Here is a 19,383-nt window from a genome sequence, read left to right as displayed (position 1 = left end):
GGTGACTCCTACAATAGAAAACAGCTAAATTCCAACCACACGAATATTAAATATTAAAGACAAAAGAATGACGAAATAGCATTGACACATGCCTATAAATATATTATTGGCATACGTGATCGACCTCAGTCAATCAACATTTGTGGAATGTATACAACTTATAGTATGATTGCAAGCCTGGCCAATAAGCAAATAATTTATACTTCATTATAACGCTGAAGAGTTTGTTTGTTTGAACTCGCTAATCTCAGAAACTACTGGTCCGATTTGAAAAAAAAATTCGGTGTTAGATAGCTAATTTTCGAAGCAAGCTAAGACTAACAGGAGCTGATCAATGTGGGTAAAACCGTGGGGCACCGCAGTAATATATTATTATCTTATCTTATCTTATACTAGCTTTCCGCCTGCGGCTTCGCCCGCGTTTTCAAAAAAAACCCGCATAGTTCCCATTCCCGTGGGATTTCCGGGATAAAACCTAGCCTATGTCACTCAGAAATGATGTAGCTTTCCAACAGTGAAAGAATTTTTCAAATCTGCCAAGTAGAAAGAATTTTTCAAATCTGCCAAGTAGTTTCGGAGCCTATTCAATTCATACAAACAAACAAACAAACAAAAAATCAAACCTTTCCTCTTTATAATATTTGTATAGATGTATAGATATAAAATTCTCGTGTCACAATGTTAGTCTGCATACTCCTCCGAAACGGGTGGACCGATTCTCATGAAATTTTCTGTGCATATCGGGTAAGTCTGAGAATCGGCCAACATCTATTTTTCATATGTACCACGGGCGAAGCCGGGGCGGACCGCTAGTATTGTTATAGAAAAATATGCTTTAATAACATAACAAGAAATTGTTACATTATCACCAATCCATAAGTGTAAAATGTTTAAATAAAATATTTCCGTTTTAAGTGGATGAAGCTAATTATATAGTGTGTAATTATAATCTACTAACTGCAGAAACTAATAACAGAATGAATGCAGTAATTTTTAATAAACTACTAGACTAGATTTCCGCCCGCGGCTTCGCCCGCGTTTGCAAAGGAAAACCCGCATAGTTCCCGTTCCCGTGGGATTTTCGGGATAAAAACTATCCAAGTTACCCTCTATATGTGTGCTAAATTTCATTGTAATCGGTTCAATTATAGTTTTTACGTGAAAGAGTAACAAACATCCATACATCCATACATCCTTACAAACTTTCGCCTTTATAATATATATTAGATATTAGGGGCAGCTAGTGTAGCCCCGGCAAATGTTGCAGTTATTCTGTGCTGTGATCTATCGGAATTTGCTTTTTGATTGAATGACTAACGCGTTAATTGAATGACAACATTCAATTGAATATAAGACATATTCAAATCAGGCAATTCATATTATACAGAGTGTCCCACCGTATTCTAAGCTCAATGTAGGATACAGTTTTGCATACGCTGAGAACGTAAAAAATACTTATAGACTTCCACAGGCATTTTTTTTCAAATAGATGAATTCATAAAACTCTTTGTGTACCTACACCCCAACAAGCAAACCGCCCAACTTTGCCACCCGCACGTGAGGATTATGTTTTCATAGACAAAATGCTCACATTAGCGAAGCGGTATATAATATATTAGCCGGCTGCGCGAAGCTAGACATGAAAAACATGAATTTTAAGGAAAAATTTGGCGTAATTATTATTTTTTACGTGATCAGTGTATGGAAAACTACAAGTCCCTTCGCGCTTAGTACACCGATTGTGGGACACCCTGTATAATAATAGATGTCAGGACGTAAGCATCCGCTAAAGAAAAATTTTGATTAATTTATAGATCCCTAAGGGGATAAAATAGTGTTCATACCATGAAAATTTATCTTTTCCACGCAGGCGATGCTGCGGGCAACAGGTAGTAAATAAAATAAAAGCCTTACCGTCACAAAATGTTGAACTAATCAGTACAAACGAGTCCACAGTTCAAAGAAAACTGTTTAATTGGCAGACGGATAAAAGTTAACCCAATTGGCAAGAGATCACTTTCTCTAGTCATAGGTCAGGGTTAGACTTTTTAATTGTTATACATTAATGGACGACTAGCTGTGCCCCGCGGTTATACCTGCATTTTTGGGACCCAATATGAGACAATACGTCTATAGCCTTCCTTGATAAATGGACTATCTAACACCGAAAGAATTTTTCAAATCGGACCAGTAGTTCCTGAGATTAGAGCGTTCAAACAAACTCTTCAGCTTTATAATAGATTTAAGGTTAAGTAAGCCTAAAATGCCTTTTATAATAAAAATCAAACTTCCGTAGTAAAATGTGAAGTATTTATGAATAATCGTCTCGGTTGTATAATATTTACGCTACTAAAAATAAACATCTTGTTTAAAAACCAATACAAAAATGTGTAAACAATATTATGAAAAAATGGAAGCCATTATACAGTTTAATTTCGTACAAACGGGTTTCAAATAGGTTTTATCATTAAAAAAATTATCCACTTATTGCATATTTTTTAATCTTACTAAAATAACACATTTGTGACCGAAGACGCTACATTTCCAAACGCCTATTTTGATATTTTTTTCAACAAAGGACCATGCAAAAAAATGTATGGGCAGTGTCCCATCCCATCAACAGACATGGGACAAGTTTCAATATCATTATTACGTCCCATGAAAAGTCAGTACCAATTTTTAGTTCGGAATTCGACGGGGTTTTTTTTTTAAAAAGACTTTTGACAAAAATAAAGTATTTTTATTTTAAAATAAAAAATTACATTTTAGACGATAATTACAAAAAGCAATTGTTCAACTAGACATTTTAAGTATTAATAACACAAAAACAAGGTTAGTAATAGTCGCAAACAAGCCGATAACGCACAAATAAACAACGCGAACACAGCAGAACGTACTAGCCACGACTGAGGGAGGTGCGCGGGCGCAGGCGTCGAAAGGGTGCGGTCGGGGTAACGGAGCAAGGAGGGAGGGTAAAGTACGTCTTACGGCTGTTCTCTCTCGAGTTTTTTTTAGTTAAATAGTAAATTTTTAATTCAGTTCTTAATACTTAATAAAACTGTATAAGTATAACATATTTTTTTTTATTGCACGATAACCCCATATCCTACAGTGATGTCGCCATAGTAAAAAATAATCATAATGTCGAGATGTATTTAATGAGATATGTTTGGCATCTGTTGATGATATGGGACGATTTTTTTAAAACTGTATAAGTATAACATATTTTTTTTTATTGCACGATAACCCCATATCCTACAGTGATGTCGCCATAGTAAAAAATAATCATAATGTCGAGATGTATTTAATGAGATATGTTTGGCATCTGTTGATGATATGGGACGATTTTTTGCATAGTCCTTTATAATTATCAAGTTAACATTACTACTTAAAAATGCTGACGATACAAAAGTTATTAAAAATATATTATAGTGTGTTATTGACTATTATAATAATTAATGTTATTGGTGCGTTTGGAATGGACCCAGAAATAGTCGATTTGTTAACTCCTTTCAAAGGTTTGGGAGAGGCTTGTGGTTACGATGTAAGTATCCTAATGTTATAAACATAGTTTGTAAGAATGTATGTTTATTTGTTACACTTTTACGTGAAAACCACTGAACTGATTTTGATTATACTTGACAGTGATGTAGATTAGGTATGTACCTATCCGGATAACTCGCAAAAAGTATGATGAATATAGCATTCGATTTTAATAATTCGATGATTATTATTGAAGTGCTTTTGTATGTTTGTTACTCTTTCACGTGAAAACCACCGAACTGATTTTGATGATACTTGGCAGTGATGTAGATTATGTACCTATCCGGATAACTCAAAAAGTATGAATATAGCACTTTGATTTTTATTGAAATGAAACTTCATTAGGCGCGTTGAAAGTACAATTTCATCATGCAATAACGTCACGTCATGTAGTAAGGCGAACATTTTGGTATCTTTGAATCCTGCCAAAGAGGTTTCACTTCTGACACATGTGCTAATTTCTCATAATCAAACTTCGAATGAAGATGTTTCTTTATTTTTCAGGCTTGTCCTACAATAAGAGAAGGCAAATTAAATGTCCATATAGTGCCTCATACGCACGCTGAGTTGGGATATTCAAAAACGTTTTATGACCATTTCACTGGACGTAAGTCGTTTTTCGAACTTCATTTAACAGACTATTCAAAAAACGAAGTAGTTCCCGAAGTGTAATTAGGTAATTTTATGTTTTAACAGTGTACAAACTAAACTAAAATAATAAAAATGAAGATTTGATTTCTTTCGCCACCGATTTAAAATGATTTTTTAATGTGTAAAAATTGAATTAAAAAAATACGCCTACATTTGAGTTTATTATTATTTTATAATACAGGTTAACAATTTCAGACGATGATTTTTATATGACGAGCAAAATTAACATGAAAAGAATACTCGATGCCACGATATCTGAGCTGTGGGCAAAAGAGACGAGGAAGTTTGTATTTTGTTTTTTTTTATTGTTATTTTGTTTATATAAATTGTAATGATATAATAATAATTGATGATATAATAATTTTGAAGTGAAATTTCTTTATCGGGGTTGGACAAAAATTTAGTGTAACATTTTTGCGTTACGCCGTACGCGTGACATTTTTGCGTTACGCCGTACGCGTGACATTTTTGCGTTACGCCGTACGCGTGACATTTTTGCGTTACGCCGTACGCGTGACATTTTTGCGTTACGCCGTACGCGTGACCTTTTTGCGATACGCCGTACGCGTGACATTTTTGCGTTACGCCGTACGCGTGACATTTTTGCATACATTTTTTTTAACTGTTGTTCGATGTCTTATTTTTTATTGTATTTTATGTTCTTGTAGATTTACATTATCTGGCTCGGAGTTACCATATTTCTTTTACTGGTGGGCTAGACGTGATGGAACAGGTAAGAATAAAAAAAAAAGACTTATTCCTCAAGGTAGTGGATACTAAAATTATAGAGTTGGTCCTATAAGTGAGCATAAAGGAATTCCAATTTTAATGGTTTTTAAACTAATAAAGGGTCTTAATAATCTTTATAATCTTCTTATATATAAAAATGAATCGCAAAATGTGTTGGTAAGCACATAACTCGAGAACGGCTGAACCGATTTCGATAATTCTTTTTTTATTATATTCCTTGAAGTACGAGGATGGTTTTTATGTAGAGAAAACGTAAACATGTACCACGGGCGAAGCCGGGGCGGACCGCTAGTCTTTCTTATCTTATATATAAAAATGAATCGCAAAATGTGTTGGTAAGCGCATAACTCGAGAACGGCTGAACCGATTGCGATAATTCTTTTTTATTATATTCCTTGAAGTACGAGGATGGTTCTTATGTAGAGAAAACGTAAACATGTACCACGGGCGAAGCCGGGGCGGACCGCTAGTCTTATATATAAAAATGAATCGCAAAATGTGTTGGTAAGCGCATAACTCGAGAACGGCTGAACCGATTTCGATAATTCTTTTTTTATTATATTCCTTGAAGTACGAGGATGGTTCTTATCGAAAACGTAAACATGTACTACGGGCGAAGCCGGGGCGGACCGCTAGTATTATATAAGTTTATGGGCCCTCTTCAAATGGGCAGCGTTGGCCCAACAAATGATGGTCGATGTTTGCCGCCATTACGGCGATTATGAATAAACATCTACAATGACGGCTGATCCTAGACATTTAGGCTCAACTCTATCGTGATTGCCTCTACTCGCCCAACGCTGCCCATTGTGAAGAGGGCCCATTAGATTATAATATTTTTGTTAGTAAACTGATTTACAATTTTTGATATTATTAAGCAGTAGGTATATACAGATTTGACTAGGAAAATTACTAGAAATTAATTGATGTTGATTAACGCCATCTTTTGTCAAAAATCTAAACAAATATAACTTTGTTTCTTGCAGTACGTCGTATGGTATACCAACTCCTTAGACAGGGCCGTTTAATAATAGTGGGGGGTAGTTGGGGGATGCCAGATGAAGGATCAACGAGCTATCAGTCTATTATAGATAGCTATACATATACTTTAAGGTAAGAGTACTGCCCCCCTAGTCAAGTGGTTTTCTGTTAGCGTAGCGTTCAATAGAATAGACTACGAATGTATGAGATTGACGTAAGCTGTAGATACGTATCTACAGCTTACGTCAATCTCATACATTCGTAGTCTATTCTATTGAACGCTACGCTAACAGAAAGCCACTTGACTAGGGGGGCTGGCTCGCCGCGTCTCGTTCAGGGTAACATTTCTGGGAAGATTTGTTTTTCTTTTCATTTAATTTATCATGTTTGGGAGAGTTTTCATTCTTATAACGATGCAATAAAACTTCAGGGTGTAATTTTAACAGTTTTTAATCAGTTCGATTCCCGGGAGTGGCAAGCAAATTTCGACAAAAACTTACAGTTTACTTTTCAAAAGCAATGGAAAATTCTAATCTGTATACTTACTTACCTACTTATATTAATTAGCCCTTTATTTACCATAGCGCAAGTTTCACGTTATTTACCACCAGATGACGTTGTTTAAAACGTTCCTAAATGTTAAATTATTATAACAGAAAAATAAACCGAACATTTCTAAACTGCGGTCGACCGCTCGTCGCCTGGCAAGCGGATACCTTCGGCCATTCTAGAGAATATGCATCATTGGTGGCTCAAATGGGATTCGATGGGATGTTCATCAATCCCATCAGCTTTGATGATGAGCTGGTTAGGATGGAACAGGTGGCGTTGGAGTTCTTATGGCGAGGGAGTGATGATCTCGGTGAGATGCTATCTACTAGTTTATTTATTACTAGATTTTTTCCGCGGTTTTACCCGCAGTGCGCCGCTCCTGTTGGTCTTAGCGTGATGATATATTATAGCCTATAGGCTATAGCCTACCTCGATAAATGGGCTATTTAACACCGAAAGAATTTTTCAAATCGAACCAGTAATCCCTAAGATTAGCGCGTTCAAACAAACAAACTCTTCAGCTTTATAATATTAGTATAGATAGTAAGTATAGATTCTACATTACATACAATTATTACAGGTATGGAATCGGACATATTCACAAGTAAATTATTCGATGGGTACTGGTCCCCCCCAGGGTTCTGTTTTGGGGCCATGTGCTCTGACCCGCTTTTAATAACTTCAGATAGTGTGTTTAGTAACATCGAGGAAAGAGTAAGTGAAACTACCTACATGTTTAAACTATGAATGAATGAAATGAACTATATTTTTATTGTGAAAAAAGTGAAGTCCCATGACTCCAAGTGGGGTAAGGGCCAGATGCATTATGCATACATCTGTTTCACTGATCGATTTTTCTTTAGGGACAAGTAGGTGATCCGCCTCTTGTGTCCTGCCAGACCGAGACATTTTTTTATTTTTTATTCGTCTCCGTCGGGAATCGAATCCATGACCCCTCGGTTCTACGCTCACGCGTCAACCACTGTACCAAAGGAGGCGGTCATATATTTTTAATGCCTTTTGCTTATTTTAATCTAATTAACAAATCGTCTTATAATAGTGTTTCTTATTTATGTATATTTGTACTACAGAGTGTACACACATATTTTTTGTTATATCTGTTGAATAAGAAAGTAATTTAAGGAATTAGAGTTATTTTGAAATTGTCAATAGTTATTGATTAAAATTATTTACAAGCTATTTGCCCTGTCTTCATCATCGTCATCATCATCATCATCATCATCATGTATTTTGTTCTCTATATTTAGGTAGACGTTTTCATAGAACAGATACGATATCGCCAATCACCTTTCTATACCACTAATCACATAATGGTGATGATGGGGCAAATGTTCGGATACCACAGCGCTAAAATGTGGTTCGAAAATATCGACGTGTTGATACAGTGAGTATAAATATGCGAATTTTTAATTCATAACGATTAGCATAAACTAAGTAATCTGGTCGGAGACAAATCAAATGAACCGAAAATCTATGAATCCATTCTACCGTTTTTGAGTTCTCTTGTAAGTTGTAGAACTCAAAAACGGTAAAATGGATTCATAGATAAGCCAGCTTCTCACATACCTGCAGCAGGGGCAATATTGGACCAGACCCAGACCCTTAATTATGTGCTCTCTTAATTGCCCCTGCTTGCCTAAAGCAGGGGCAAAATACAGAACAGCCGAAATTGCTCCAACCGCAGTGCATCCGAGATTGTTCTAATTACACACACACATCCACACTACATTTATACTTTACACATTACAAAACTTTTATATTTTTTACAGTTCTGTAAACGAGAAGTCGTATCGCACGGGAGCAAATATCCATTTGGTTTATTCATCACCTAATTGTTATTTGAAGGCCGTGCACAGTTCTAAGTAAGCATTTTGATAATTTCCTATTTTGTACCGGCTTCGCTTCGCTTTAACTCAAACCTAATAAATTATATACTTAATCCTTCCTCTTGAACGATTCTATCTATTTAAAAAACCTCATCAAAATCCGTTGCGTAGTTTTAAAGATTTAAGCATACAAAGGGACATAGGGACAGAGAAAGCGACTTCACTACATAGTATAAAACAAAGTCGCTTTCCCTGTCCCTATGTCCCTATGTCCCTATGTCCCTTTGTACGCTTAAATCTTTGAAACTACGCAACGGATTTTGATGCGGTTTTTTTTAATAGATAGAGTGATTCAAGAGGAAGGTTTATATGTATAATAAGATCCATTAAGTAGTGGAGAAGTACTGTCATTTTTGAGGTTTCTAATGTGATGTCGTAAAAAATTACATTTATTCCGCTTACATTGCAAACGCAGGCTGAACCCTACGAGTTTTATCAAAATAATGTACTAAGTATTATACACATTGAAAAGGTCTACAGAAAAGTCCGCGATGGTATATGTCTATCTCTTATGGATAACCCACAATAACTTTTTTTTGTCATTTACTTTTTACGACAAATAATGGCTAATTTTCGAAGCGATTTTAACCAATACAGCATTAATCCTTAACCAATTAAATACCATGGATACATTGTTCATTTAATATAGATCTATATGGCCCTTTACACCGTAAGATTTAAGTGAATATTTTCGAAGATATTACAGATTTAAAAATTGCAGGACGTAGCGTTTGCGGCCGCCCGGCTATGTATTTTATACCCGTGCGATGCCGGAGGCCGGAGCGGGCCGCTATATTTTTATACCTATACAACGTTCACAATTTTTCTGTAGTGTATTTAGTATCAGCATTGCACCCGTGCGAAGCCGGGGCGGGTCGCTAGTTGTTTTATAAAGTACATAATGATTAAGAAAATAATATTTGCTCTCATAATGGGCAGCGTTGGCCCAACAAATGATCGTCGATGTTTGCAGCCATTATTGGAAAAATTTACATTTTATAAGTAGAAAAATTGTGTGTTAGCTAGTTATTGAAGTGAAACTTCTTTATCGGGGTTGGACAAAAATTTAGTGTAACATTTTTGCGTTACGCCGTACGCGTGACATTTTTGCGTTACGCCGTACGCGTGACATTTTTGCGTTACGCCATATTCGTGACATTTTTAAGGTCATAAAGAAGTTTCACTTCTTACGTGTGTACACGCATACATTTTTTTACTCCTTGTAATTTCAGGCCAGTACTAAAAACAAAACAGGACGATTTCTTTCCCTACAGTTATGATAAGTACTCGGTGACCTCCGGAATGTTTACTTCCAGACCAGATCTTAAATATTTTATTAGAGAAGGCAATATTTATTTACAGGTTAGTTGTAGTATATAGAGTTGAAAAATGTACCTACAGTTCAAAATACAAATTAAACATAAGTATATTCGCTAATCTCAGGCACTACTGGGCCCGTAGACAAAGTAACAATTAAAAAACGTACGGGAAAAATGTATGGGATTGACATTAGATAGACCACGTGATCTAACGCGGCGTATGTCAATCCCATACATTTTTGCCTTTTCTAACTTCGTTATCGTTTTTTAATTGTTACTTTGTCTAAGGTCCCTGGTCCGATTTGAAAAATTATTTCGGTGTTAGATAGCCCATTTATCGAGGAAGGCTATAGGCTATCTATCATCACGCTAAGACCAACAGGAGTGGAACACTGCGGGTAAAACCGCGGAGCACAGCTAGTTTATTTATACCTAAGCAAAACCAACTGAAAATTTATGAGCATTTGGTAAACTTATATCTTATACATAGTTATAGACTACAGGCCCATGTTGAAAAATTCATGTGTTATTTGAACCACCAGGTGACCTACCCCTAGATATCAGAGCATAAAATAATAAGATTCAGCACTATGACGTCACTTGTAAGCTGTATTATCAGATAGGTAACATATAGTTACCTTGTGTTTATAATGTAGCTTTTTTTATAATTTTAGGTGGCAAAACAATTGCAAGTGTTGGCATCATTGGAAAATCAGGATAAACTTCTCGAAGACTTTATGTGGATCATGGGTATTAAATAGTTTATTAAATAAATCTAAATCACGTATTTTAAACAAAATCCTCTTCCGCATCTGTCTGTTTGTCTGTTCGCGATAAACTCAAATACTACTGCACCGATTTTCATTCTGTTTCCACCAATAGATAGTTCTCGAGGATGGATTTCGTGTATGGAAGATGCCGCGGGTGGAAGATGCGAAAGACAAAAAAGAGCGTGTGTGCCGAGCACACGTGTCAGAAGTGAAACTTCTTTGGCAACATTCAAAGATACCAAAATCGTCGCCTTACTCCATGACGGCGACGGGACGGTATTGCCATGACGCGACCTGGAAATTTTACTCTCAACGCGCCTAAAGAAGTTTCAAAATTACTGAATTGCAATATATTTAATACTAGATTTCCGCCCGCGGCTTCGCCCGCGTTTTCAAAGGAAAACCCGCATAGTTCCCGTTCCCGTGGGATTTCCGGGATAAAACCTATCCTATATGTTAATCCAAGTTACCCTCTATATGTGTGCTAAATTTCATTGTAATCGGTTCAGTATTTTTTACGTGAAAGAGTAACAAACATCCATACAAACTTTCGCCTTTATAATAGTACTAGCGGTCCGCCCCGGCTTCGCCCGTGGTACATATTTACGTTTTCTCTACATAAGAATCATCCTCGTACTTCAAGGAATATAATAAAAAAAGAATTATCGAAATCGGTTCAGCCGTTCTCGAGTTATGCGCTTACCAACACATTTTGCGATTCATTTTCTATACAAATACTAGCGGTCCGCCCCGGCTTCGCCCGTGGTACATAATATTTACGTTTTCTCTACATAAGAACCATCCTCGTACTTCAAGGAATATAATAAAAAAAGAATTATCGAAATCGGTTCAGCCGTTCTCGAGTTATGCGCTTACCAACACATTTTGCGATTCATTTTTATATATAAGATTATAAAGAGGAAAGGTTTGATTTTTTGTTTGTTTGTTTGTTTGTATGAATTGAATAGGCTCCGAAACTACTTGGCAGATTTGAAAAATTCTTTCACTGTTGGAAAGCTACATCATTTCTGAGTGACATAGGCTAGGTTTTATCCCGGAAATCCCACGGGAACGGGAACTATGCGGGTTTTTTTTTTTGAAAACGCGGGCGAAGCCGCAGGCGGTATGCTAGTTATATATAAGATTCTCGTGTCACAATGTTAGTCTGCATACTCCTCCGAAACGGGTGGACCGATTCTCATGAAATTTTCTGTGCATATCGGGTAAGTCTGAGAATCGGCCAACATCTATTTTTCATATGTACCACGGGCGAAGCCGGGGCGGACCGCTAGTTTTTATATATAAGAAGATTAAGATTTTATTTTAGGTGTAATGCAAGACCATAACATAATATCGGGAGCATTGAGAGAATATGGCAAGTATTACTATATAAAGGAATTAAATGATGTGATACAACGGTCTATATCTTTATTGGAAATTGCTGTTAAGTAAGTGTCATGTTAATCCTACTTCGCGCTATCTATACACTAGCTGCGCCCCGCGGTTTTACCCGCGTTCCTCCGCTTCTGTTGGTCTTAGCGTGATGATATATAGCCTACAGCCTTCCTCGATAAATTTGCTATCTAACACCGAAAGAATTATTCAAATCGAACCAGTAGTTCCTGAGATTAGCGCGTTCAACAAACAAACTCTTCAGCTTTATAATATTAAATGAAATGAAATGAAATGAAATGAAATGAAATGAAATGAATGAAATGAATGAAATGAAATGAAATGAAATGAAATGAAATGAAATGAAATGAAATGAAATAACTTTATTATGGACATAATATTATGAAAAAAAAAGATACAATATAGATGAAAAAAAAGGAACTTAAAAAAAATACATATGCCATAATTAGGCCAACCACTCAGTGTGTCATCACTGATTTTCAGTGGCCGCCTTAGGATGTCTTATTGACAGTGGATGTATTTCCGTTCGGTATGCAAACTGTATTAAATATAATTTAATCGATATATACTTTATAAAATATATAATAAGTAAATGAATATGAATAATATACGTATATTGTGTATTAAATTAAATTTAAATTTGTGCACATAAAATTTAATATACTTACATTTAAATAATAGTCATTAATATAATATATTTAGATATTGATACATACATATATATATGAAATTTGTATAAGTGAGTGTATACATATTTTGAAACAAAAAACTAATCAATAAAAGAATGGGGTTAAAATTTCTGATTGCGCTTTTGAATGTCGAGAAGATAAGACTTCAGTTTGTTTTTAAAAGAGAATACGCTTTGTTGGGAACGAATAGGCGGCGGTAGGTCATTCCAGCATTTTGAAGCTTGAAATCTAAAACTCCCCCTAAATGCGGATGTTCTGTGAAGAGGTATTTCTAATAGAGAACCTGCGTGACGAGTCTGGTAGGCTGTATTATGATCAGCCAGCCATTTCAGTTTATCGTACAAATACACAGGCACTCTGTACTTTAAAACATTAAATAGGAGCGTAGCCAGGTGCACGTGGGTACGGTACTCCATTTTTAGTGAATTGTTATTTGACAAAAATGGTGTTACATGATCACGGTAGGGTATTTCGTAACAAAAACGGGCACAGGCGTTTTGCACCCGTTGCGCAATTTTTTTCGTGGATGTAAGCAATCTAGGCCCAACTACCGTATCAGCATAATTAAATTTGGATAAAATAAGTGATTCACATAGCAATTTTCTAACAGTAACACTTAATGAATGTCTAATACGATAGAGCAGTTTTAGCCGATAGAAACAATTTTTTGATATGTTTAAGATATGCTTGTTGAATCTCAGACCCTCATCGAATATAACACCGAGATTACGCGCTTCAGTTACTCTTTCGATAGGTTCTCCCTTAAGAAATATAGTAGGTTTTTGAGCTACAATTGAACCAATTTGATGAGGCGAACCTATGACCATATACTTGGTTTTACTGGAATTAAGAGCAAGGCAATTCGACTCTGACCATACTGATATGCGATGCAAGTCTTCATGGAGCCTTTCTAGAGCAATATCCATCTCACTGACCTTGAACGAAAGGTATAATTGAATATCGTCCGCATAGAGATGGTATTTACAATATTTTATGCATTGTGTCACATCGGCCGTATACAGTATGAACAGAAGGGGGCCAAGAATGGAGCCTTGCGGAACTCCTCTAGTAACTTCCGCCCACGCAGATGAACAAGCCCTTTGTCCATTTTCCCCTTTTATTTCGACCATTTGTGAGCGACAAGAGAGATAGCTTTTAAACCACTGCAAGGTATTGTCATCAAAGCCGTAGTAAGACAGCTTGCTGAGAAGCAATTGTATATTAATACAATCAAAGGCTCTAGAGTAGTCCAAGAGAATCAGCAAAGTTCCTTCTCCTCGATCTTGAGCCTCAAGCATATTGTCTACCACATCCAACAGTGCTGTCGTAGTGCTTTTTTGCTTCCTAAAGCCTGATTGCCTCAATGGTAATATATCATTTTCGTCCAAGTACCGCCTAACCTGCGCACACACTACTTTCTCTAGAATCTTTGATAGACACGGTAAAATGCTTATTGGTCTGAGATCTTTAAAACAATTTGGGTTGTTAATTTTGGGTAACGGTTTGATGAGCGCTTTACGCCAAATAGAAGGAAAGGTGCAAGTTGATATAGATGTATTTATGATACTTGTAATTATTTCAGCAGTATAGGGTAACGTTAATTTAAGCATGTCTAGTGAAATTCCGTCGCACCCGATGGCATTAGAATGCAAAGACCGACAGTGCTTAAGTACCTCGTCTTTAGAGACAGTCGCAAACGAAAACTGTGAAATGTTTTTTTTGTTATTTACAAAGAAATCTAATTCCTCATTAGACACACCAGATTTACCTGGAATATCCAAAAAGTGACGATTTATATCATCTGGGTGTCTAAGATGATCTGGCAACGAAATTATATTTTTTACATTTATGTTAACATTTTTCTTTATATTATTCCACAACATACGAGGATTATTCATGTTTGAATTTACGAAAGTTTCAAAATAACACATTTTTTCACGTTCAATGGCTTCCGCAACTACCTTCTTTAACTCTAAGTAGTAAGATTTGTGACTGTCTTGTTTAGACAATTTAGCTCTAGTATAAGCACTATCCCTGCGTCTCATTAATAACTTGATATTATATGTAATCCAAGGGTAGTTGTGATTTTTTACATAAAAAGACTTTAAAGGAGCAAGCCAGTCAAAAATTGATAGAATAGTTGAATTAAATTTAAATACGAAGTTATTAATATCTTGGCGATCAATTACAATATCCCAGTTTATGTTCGTCATAGCGGTATCAAATAAATCCATGTCTATATCTTTAATTGACCTATGTTCTATTTTTAAAGGAATGGGCTTATCCTTAGCGATATGAAGTTCGCACGTAACCAAAGCGTGGTGACTAAGATCATTAATATGGTTGACTGCAATCCGTCTAACACTTATATCCGTACACACAAGGTCAAGGATGGTTTCACTATGATTAGTGAAATGGGTGGGTTCGTTTACGATCTGCGATAAACTCGTCATCGTTAAAAATTCGGTTAATTTGCGATATCCCATTGTGCTTGTATCTTTAAAATTAATATTAAAGTCACCCATTACAATCATATTGTCAGCCCACGAAAAACTTACAACCGACTCATAAACCGCATTAACGAATGTGTCGATATTTAGCCATGGCGGGCGATATGCCGTCCCTATTACGAGTTTTTTACATCTTATGTTGAATGTTATCCACATTTGTTCAACATTAAAACAACACGGATGTTTTAACACTTTAACATTCAAGCTATTCCTAACATAAAACCCAACACCGCCGCCGCGAGCTCGCACATGGGGCGGTCGAGGCTTATGAACAAGGCGATAACCAGAGATTTTAGGCGCTCGACCCTCCTCCCCTTCCTTTAACCACGTTTCGTTAATACCCAGTACGTCCACGTTATGGTGTTCCATAGCAACAATAAGTTCTTCGTGACCAGTACCAAGAGAACATATGTTTATTAAACCAATTACAAGATTTGATTTAACCATGATTAAATACATTAAATATATAATCTAAATGAAGTATATATATATAATATATTGGCCAAAGAAGAAAATAGATAAAATAAAACATAATATAAAGGCTTGAAACACGAAAAATACACACCACCATCAATAAGGCAAATCCATACGAAGGTACAATAAGGATACTTGCAGACATCTTTGAATGTATAAAACAAATTATAAACACACTGTAAACTGTTCCAGGAAGCACAAATGCAAAATAAACACTATAAAGCCTAAGTTCTATATCTATTTCTGTGTATGTAACGCTTAAATAATAATTTAAATTAACTGTAAGATAAATTATCACACCCAAGACAACATCTTCACATATATTATGAACAGAAAACAATATAAAACAATGCATCTCATCCAGCCACGACAAAAACATGTACGTCGAAATAATAAATAAAATTGTTACATTATACAAAACAAGCTCATTCCCAATACATGGAGGAGTAAAATGATAAAAATTATATGCTTTATGTTTGTATAGAATACAAAGACAATCCAAAATTTTTAGTAATATAACAGATAATATACTATTCAATATGTTCTTATAAGGCATACATTTTAGGCGACAAACCATAGTGACATTTATACATATAAGTAGAACCACACAATTATTGCAATAAGATTTCAGTGTATAAAGGCCAAGTATATCACTCATAACACAGTTCACAACTATTGCAATATTATAACAAAAGTCAAAATGAGTACATATAAATATGAAATAAACATTTTCGAATAGGTTGGGGATAATTGCGAGTTCGAAAAAATTATGAATAAAAAACCTTATTTATGTCGTCTTCCGACTTAATATTAACTACTTTAGATTTATTATCCCGTCTAGCATACACATGACCCGCGCGAGTCCAAACGAAACGCCAGTTCTTGGACCGCCCTAACTTCTCACGCGCTGCAAAGAACAGTTTTCGGTTATTGTACGTGAGATGTTCGTTCACATAAAAGCGGCGAGGCTCGCCCTGCACCCCCGTGCCGGCGGTGTCCGCGCCGCGCCGCACGCGCGCCGCGCGCAGCAGCTCGTCGCGCAGGTGTCGCCGCGTGAGGCGCACGACGATAGGGCGCGATTGGGTCGCATCGCTTGCCGCACTCTCATCCGTATCTACGCGTTTACGCACACCACGCCTATGGACATTCACAATATCACGCTCCTCTATACATAAGCCAATTTTTTGTGCTAACGTGATTGCAATGTGCAGTAAATTTTCGCCTGTATTTTCTTGAACACCCGAGATTTCTACATCATTCAATAGCTTCTCCTGCTCAGATTCGTTAAGCTGTTTCTTTAAAAGGTCGATCGAGTCTAGACTCTGTTGTAACTGCTCATTATCAGCCGCCACACAGGCCCCACTCTCCAGTTGTGACACACGCTCCTCTATGCCGTCCAATCGACTACCAAAGTTAGTAACTAAAGCAGTTAATTTCGTCATGTCTGATCTAAAGTTCGATATCTCAGTGCGAAGGAGCTTTATCTCCTCTATCAGAGAAGGGGAACTTTTTTGATGGGGGGATACAACATCGAGAAATACATCAGCATCTTGACACTGCGCGGGAGTAATTTCGACAGCTTTAGAAGTATTTTTCGCTTTACATGTCTTACACATCCATTTTATATTGCCGCGGGCGTCTGGGCTACAATTGCTACATTGTTTATGATAAGACATATTACACTTATTGCATTTTACGCCATCTGCCGATGCGAAGAACTTTCCACACGCATTACACTTGTTTGCCATTATGTAATTAGTACTTATCGACTGTATCAAAGTATTTCAACCTTAGCTCGCTAGATGGCAGTAATATAAATTATTTAAAAGTCCGTTAAACCGGGTCAGCTGTACTGAATAGTTGCGGGTATCGTAAAATCAGCTGATCGTCAGCTGTGCACTAATGTTTATTATAATCACTGTTTTTCACGAAGATAACACTACACTGTGCACTACACGTTATTAATGGTATATCTTATAACTGTTTTATTTACTTTTAAGTGTTAACAGGTAAGTTTACTATTTTTAAATTGAAAAACTAAGCAGAGCGAGACTGTCACACACCACTGTCAAAAAGACACTCTCAAATAAAAAAAATATTAGAATAGATATTAATAAATCTGTAGAAGGGTCAATTCTGTACATTGAAAATATTGAAAAAATAAATAGTAGGGGGTGTTACTGGATCAATACAAAACCCAAATAGTTATGTGATAAAAAAAATTTTTGTCTGTCTGTCTGTATGTGAAGGCATCACGTGAAAACTAACGGTTCGATTTCGATGAAACTTGGTATAATTATACCTTATTATCCTGGGCATAAAAAAGGATACTTTTTATCCCGGAAAAATACGTAGAAAAAAAAAAAAATCTTAATTTTTCCGCGCAAACGGAGTCGCGGGCGGAAGCTAGTTTATAATAATTAATGTACTCAAGTTGTTAAATATCCAGTAGGTAGTAATATATTTTAATTATTTAAATTAATGTGTGTATTTACGTTTGAACGTTTTTATGCATAAGAAAGACAAATATCGTAAACGTTAACAATATTATGACTTGACTGAATAAAAAAATACGTGTGTCACTCGAGGACTGCCGCGGCCGCGGTAAAGCTAGCATAGCATCGCATTGCCGGGAGTGGGGGGTATTAGGTTTTTTCGTTACGGAATTTTTACATTCGATCGCCGCGCTCAAGGCCCGCGATAGCTTAAAAATGATGTTATACGCTGATGAAATTACTTTTCCAGCAAACTACAAAACTCCAAGAAAACCATAAAATACAATAGATGTCCATTTAATATATCTTCATGTCCATTTACTGATTCTTCAACATTTCATGTAAGTACTTGGTTCTAGTGCCTGAAAATATAAAACATAATTCATTATAACCACAACCTATATTATAACTAGCTTTCCGCCCGCGGCTTCGCCCGCGTTTTCAAAGAAAACCCCCGCATAGTTCCCGGTCCCGAGGGATTTCCGGGATAAAACCTATCCTATCTCTCAAGTTGGATCGAACTGCACATGGTGTGCGAATTTTATTATAATCGGTTAAGTGGTTTAGGAGTCCATTGAAGACAAACATTGTGACACGAGATTTATATACATAATATATTAAGATTAAGATATCAAATTATACCTATTATTTTTATATTGCCAGATTTTAATATACAATCCTCTCGCTTGGACAGTATCTGTTCCAGTAAGAGTACCTATAATTAAAGAAAAGTATACGGTTTACGATGGAAAAGGTAAAATTCGTCTTTAAAAGTTTAGTACCTATATTGTTTTATATCCACGATAATGATTTAATGAAATTACAACTTTCAGGCAAATCAATGAAGGTATATCTCACTCCAGTATCACAACATATACTAAAAATACCTCTAAGAAACACAACAACAGATCACGAATTATTATTCATTGCGCAAAACATTCCACCGCTCGGCTACAAAGCATTTTACATCCAAAAGGAAACAAATATACGAAAAAGGTCGATAATAAAGAAGCTGACTAAGAATCCGCAAAAGAAATATTACATCGGTCAAGCGGCTGAGGCTTATAATAAAACTTACTTCGAAGAAGACATAAGCTATGAAGATATTGAAAGTGATAAAATAAATCATCCAAAATTCGTTTTTACAAAAAAACAAGATAATTTTTCAAACAGCCCAACTAGTGTTGATGTTGCTAACGTAAAAAATGTTATTGACAAAAATAATGTTACACCAAAATTGACTACTGATACATCTATTTTGGAAGAAACTACCACATATAATGAAATAACAACTACTGAACTTGATATAGAAAGTTCTAGTAGTAATAT

General features: G+C 35.9%; 2 protein-coding genes across 2 annotated transcripts; one reads left to right on the top strand and one right to left on the bottom strand.

The window, feature by feature from the left end:
* The first annotated feature begins 3,478 nt into the window (after positions 1 to 3,478).
* LOC149895485 (lysosomal alpha-mannosidase-like) lies at positions 3,479 to 18,441 on the top strand. The gene is made up of 13 exons (XM_090118783.1): positions 3,479 to 3,544; positions 4,048 to 4,150; positions 4,390 to 4,477; positions 4,863 to 4,927; positions 5,931 to 6,057; positions 6,582 to 6,787; positions 7,058 to 7,191; positions 7,746 to 7,882; positions 8,268 to 8,360; positions 9,617 to 9,746; positions 10,378 to 10,453; positions 11,801 to 11,921; positions 18,305 to 18,441. Exons 1-13 carry the CDS (start codon positions 3,479 to 3,481, stop codon positions 18,411 to 18,413), a joined length of 1,455 nt encoding a protein of 484 aa, XP_089974909.1. The 3' UTR covers positions 18,414 to 18,441.
* LOC149895486 (uncharacterized) lies at positions 16,275 to 17,635 on the bottom strand. Its single transcript, XM_090119091.1, has one exon. It carries the CDS (start codon positions 17,305 to 17,307, stop codon positions 16,327 to 16,329), a length of 981 nt encoding a protein of 326 aa, XP_089975217.1. The 5' UTR covers positions 17,308 to 17,635; the 3' UTR covers positions 16,275 to 16,326.
* Positions 18,442 to 19,383: the final 942 nt, after the last annotated feature.

The sequence above is a fragment of the Colias eurytheme genome, chromosome 31 (genome assembly GCF_061535395.1).
Source record: "Colias eurytheme isolate Ceu_HAF_F1 chromosome 31, ilColEury1 Martin Lab GWU primary, whole genome shotgun sequence".
Classification (NCBI taxonomy): domain Eukaryota; kingdom Metazoa; phylum Arthropoda; class Insecta; order Lepidoptera; family Pieridae; genus Colias; species Colias eurytheme.
This window is presented reverse-complemented; position numbering and strand designations above follow the sequence as displayed.

Excerpts from the sequence above, each read along its gene's own strand:
- LOC149895485 (XM_090118783.1), top strand. The coding sequence starts at position 3,479 with ATGGACCCAGAAATAGTCGATTTGTTAACTCCTTTCAAAGGTTTGGGA. Across the intron at positions 7,883-8,267 it reads AATATCGACGTGTTGATACA|TTCTGTAAACGAGAAGTCGT; the intron begins GTGAGTATAAAT and ends TATTTTTTACAG. Across the intron at positions 10,454-11,800 it reads AGACTTTATGTGGATCATGG|GTGTAATGCAAGACCATAAC; the intron begins GTATTAAATAGT and ends ATTTTATTTTAG.
- LOC149895486 (XM_090119091.1), bottom strand. The coding sequence starts at position 17,307 with ATGGCAAACAAGTGTAATGCGTGTGGAAAGTTCTTCGCATCGGCAGAT.